Source organism: Galeopterus variegatus, unplaced genomic scaffold (genome assembly GCF_000696425.1).
Source record: "Galeopterus variegatus unplaced genomic scaffold, G_variegatus-3.0.2 Scaffold8060, whole genome shotgun sequence".
Classification (NCBI taxonomy): Eukaryota; Metazoa; Chordata; class Mammalia; order Dermoptera; family Cynocephalidae; genus Galeopterus; species Galeopterus variegatus.
This window is the reverse complement of record NW_007734171.1, coordinates 18,629-20,538: the sequence shown is the minus strand read 5'-3', so window position 1 is coordinate 20,538 and position 1,910 is coordinate 18,629. Positions and strand designations below refer to the sequence as shown.

The 1,910-nt window shown below is 52.8% G+C and overlaps 1 protein-coding gene across 1 annotated transcript; it reads right to left on the bottom strand.

Annotated features, from left to right (window-relative positions):
• Positions 1-864: 864 nt before the first annotated feature.
• On the bottom strand, positions 865-1,546 carry LOC103608146 (spermatid nuclear transition protein 3-like). Its single transcript, XM_008592588.1, has 2 exons — positions 1,324-1,546; positions 865-1,134 (listed from the first exon to the last, which is right to left on the bottom strand). Exons 1-2 carry the CDS (start codon positions 1,420-1,422, stop codon positions 904-906), a joined length of 330 nt encoding a protein of 109 aa, XP_008590810.1. The 5' UTR covers positions 1,423-1,546; the 3' UTR covers positions 865-903.
• Between the last annotated feature and the right edge of the window lie 364 nt (positions 1,547-1,910).

The window sequence follows — 1,910 nt, the reverse complement described above, 5'->3', positions numbered from 1 at the left end:
TACTGTAGTTTTGCGTGATGTTATCATGAGGGGTGTGAGGCTAAAAGGCACACAGAATCTATCTGTAATAGTTCTTACACCTGCATGTGAACCTACACTTTTCTCAAAATAAAAAGTTGAATTAAAATAACTGTCTGCTGACACGGCTCCCCTTTATCGCTTACAGTTGGGGTGACTCACTCCCATTGCCCCATCTTTGGTAGCCAACTACTTCATTTCACGTTTTCTTAGCAAAAACATGGCCAATTCAGTGTTGGACTTGTGATGTCGAAACACCTTCACTTTAGTACTTTAGAGTGCTGCAAGTGATTACGAGTGGGAAGGTTCTGGGTATTTCAGAGGGCCATTGGTTGCTTACATCATAGGTTTGGATACAGCAAAGGCCACTATGAGGTATGTGGCCTGGAGGCAATTACTTTGTGTGACTTTTTGGGCGTGACGGTGTCACTGCACACATCTCACCTCTCCCCAGCTAGGTCTATGCCCCTGCATCCACACTCAGAAATAACATCCTATTTCTCTTCCCCCGTGGGACAAGGTGTTAAGCAGGAAACTTGTCACTTCTCTGTCCTGACCCAGCCTTTATCCTCTGTGTCTGGCAAACAGTGGACCTGTCTGTCTGACGCCAACCCCGCAGGACCCAGCTCCCTCCCTCCCCTCCCACACCTGCCTCTTCCCTTCCTTCCCCCTCCCACCTCACAGAACATGCACACACACACTTTATGTCACAACGGGAACATTTTATTTTACTTGCCACCATCGTGTGCTGCTGGTGTAACATATACTTGCCATGACCTGGCAGCCAGCCCTCTGGAGACCTGCAGATAGTTTTCAGGTCTCTGGTGTCACTCTTAAGTTAGCAGCTGCCCAGGTCGCCACGTGAGGTGCTGGGCCATCTCCTCGTCACTCGAGGTGCTGGGGGTCTCTTCGTCCCTTGAGGTGCTGGGGACCTCCTCGTCCTTTTTGTCCTGGCTCATTTTGCTGCAGTTCCTTATTCAGCTGGTGATAGTGGCCGAATAGTTTTGGCTTTTTCCCTTTTGGGGGTTGAATTGAGAGGGTGGTCATTTTTGCAGCAGCTTTTTTCCTCAGAATCCCTTGGAGGGGTCTTTTAAGCTTCAAGGTTGTCTTGGGCGCCTGGAAGGACAACAGGGCGATCACAGAAGGGCAACTGTTTGGGGGAAGAGGACGCAGGAGGCATGGGAACAGGGGCTCCCTGGGAAGGAGTGTGGGCTGAGGGAGGTTGTGCCAGGCGAGGACAGGGGAGGGGTCTTGGGAGAAAGGGGTCAAGGGGAAGATGAGAAGGAGCTTGGGTGCTCATCTCACCTTGCCCTTTCCTCTGGACTTGGGTGGACAGGGGGTCTTCCTCTCCTTCCCCGCTTTGGTGTTTCTGGTGGGCTGTGGTGTCCTGCTCTCCTCCGCCATGTCAGCACTGCCCAGTGGTCTGTCCCAGGGCCCCCGGCCCCCCTATATATACCCTGCCCAGGACAATGAGCAGCCACACCCTAGGCTTTGTTTGCTCAGCAAGCCCCTCCCCCAGCCCCTCTAGCCCTGTCCAGGGAGGGGTGGCTTTGACATCACAATGGCCCAACCTGACACCTCTGGGAGTGGAGGGAGGCCAAGGTGCCCTGGTTAGAAAAGGGGACAGTTCCTTAGCACCCCTTCAGAGCCTTCCAAACAGACCTGCCTCACTCCTCATTGTTCAATTCTGAGGGATCACACGGCAAGGAGAGGGTGTCTCCTCCACACTCTTCCCCACGGCCACCTGATTCAGTGGCTCATTCTGTCCTCTCCCACCCTTCACCATTACCTGGATTCTGTGTGTCCTACCTACCATCCACCCACAGTCATGCGGCCACACTTAAGTCTGTGTGGACATATGAATCACCCTACATCCTTCCTAAACATTTCTC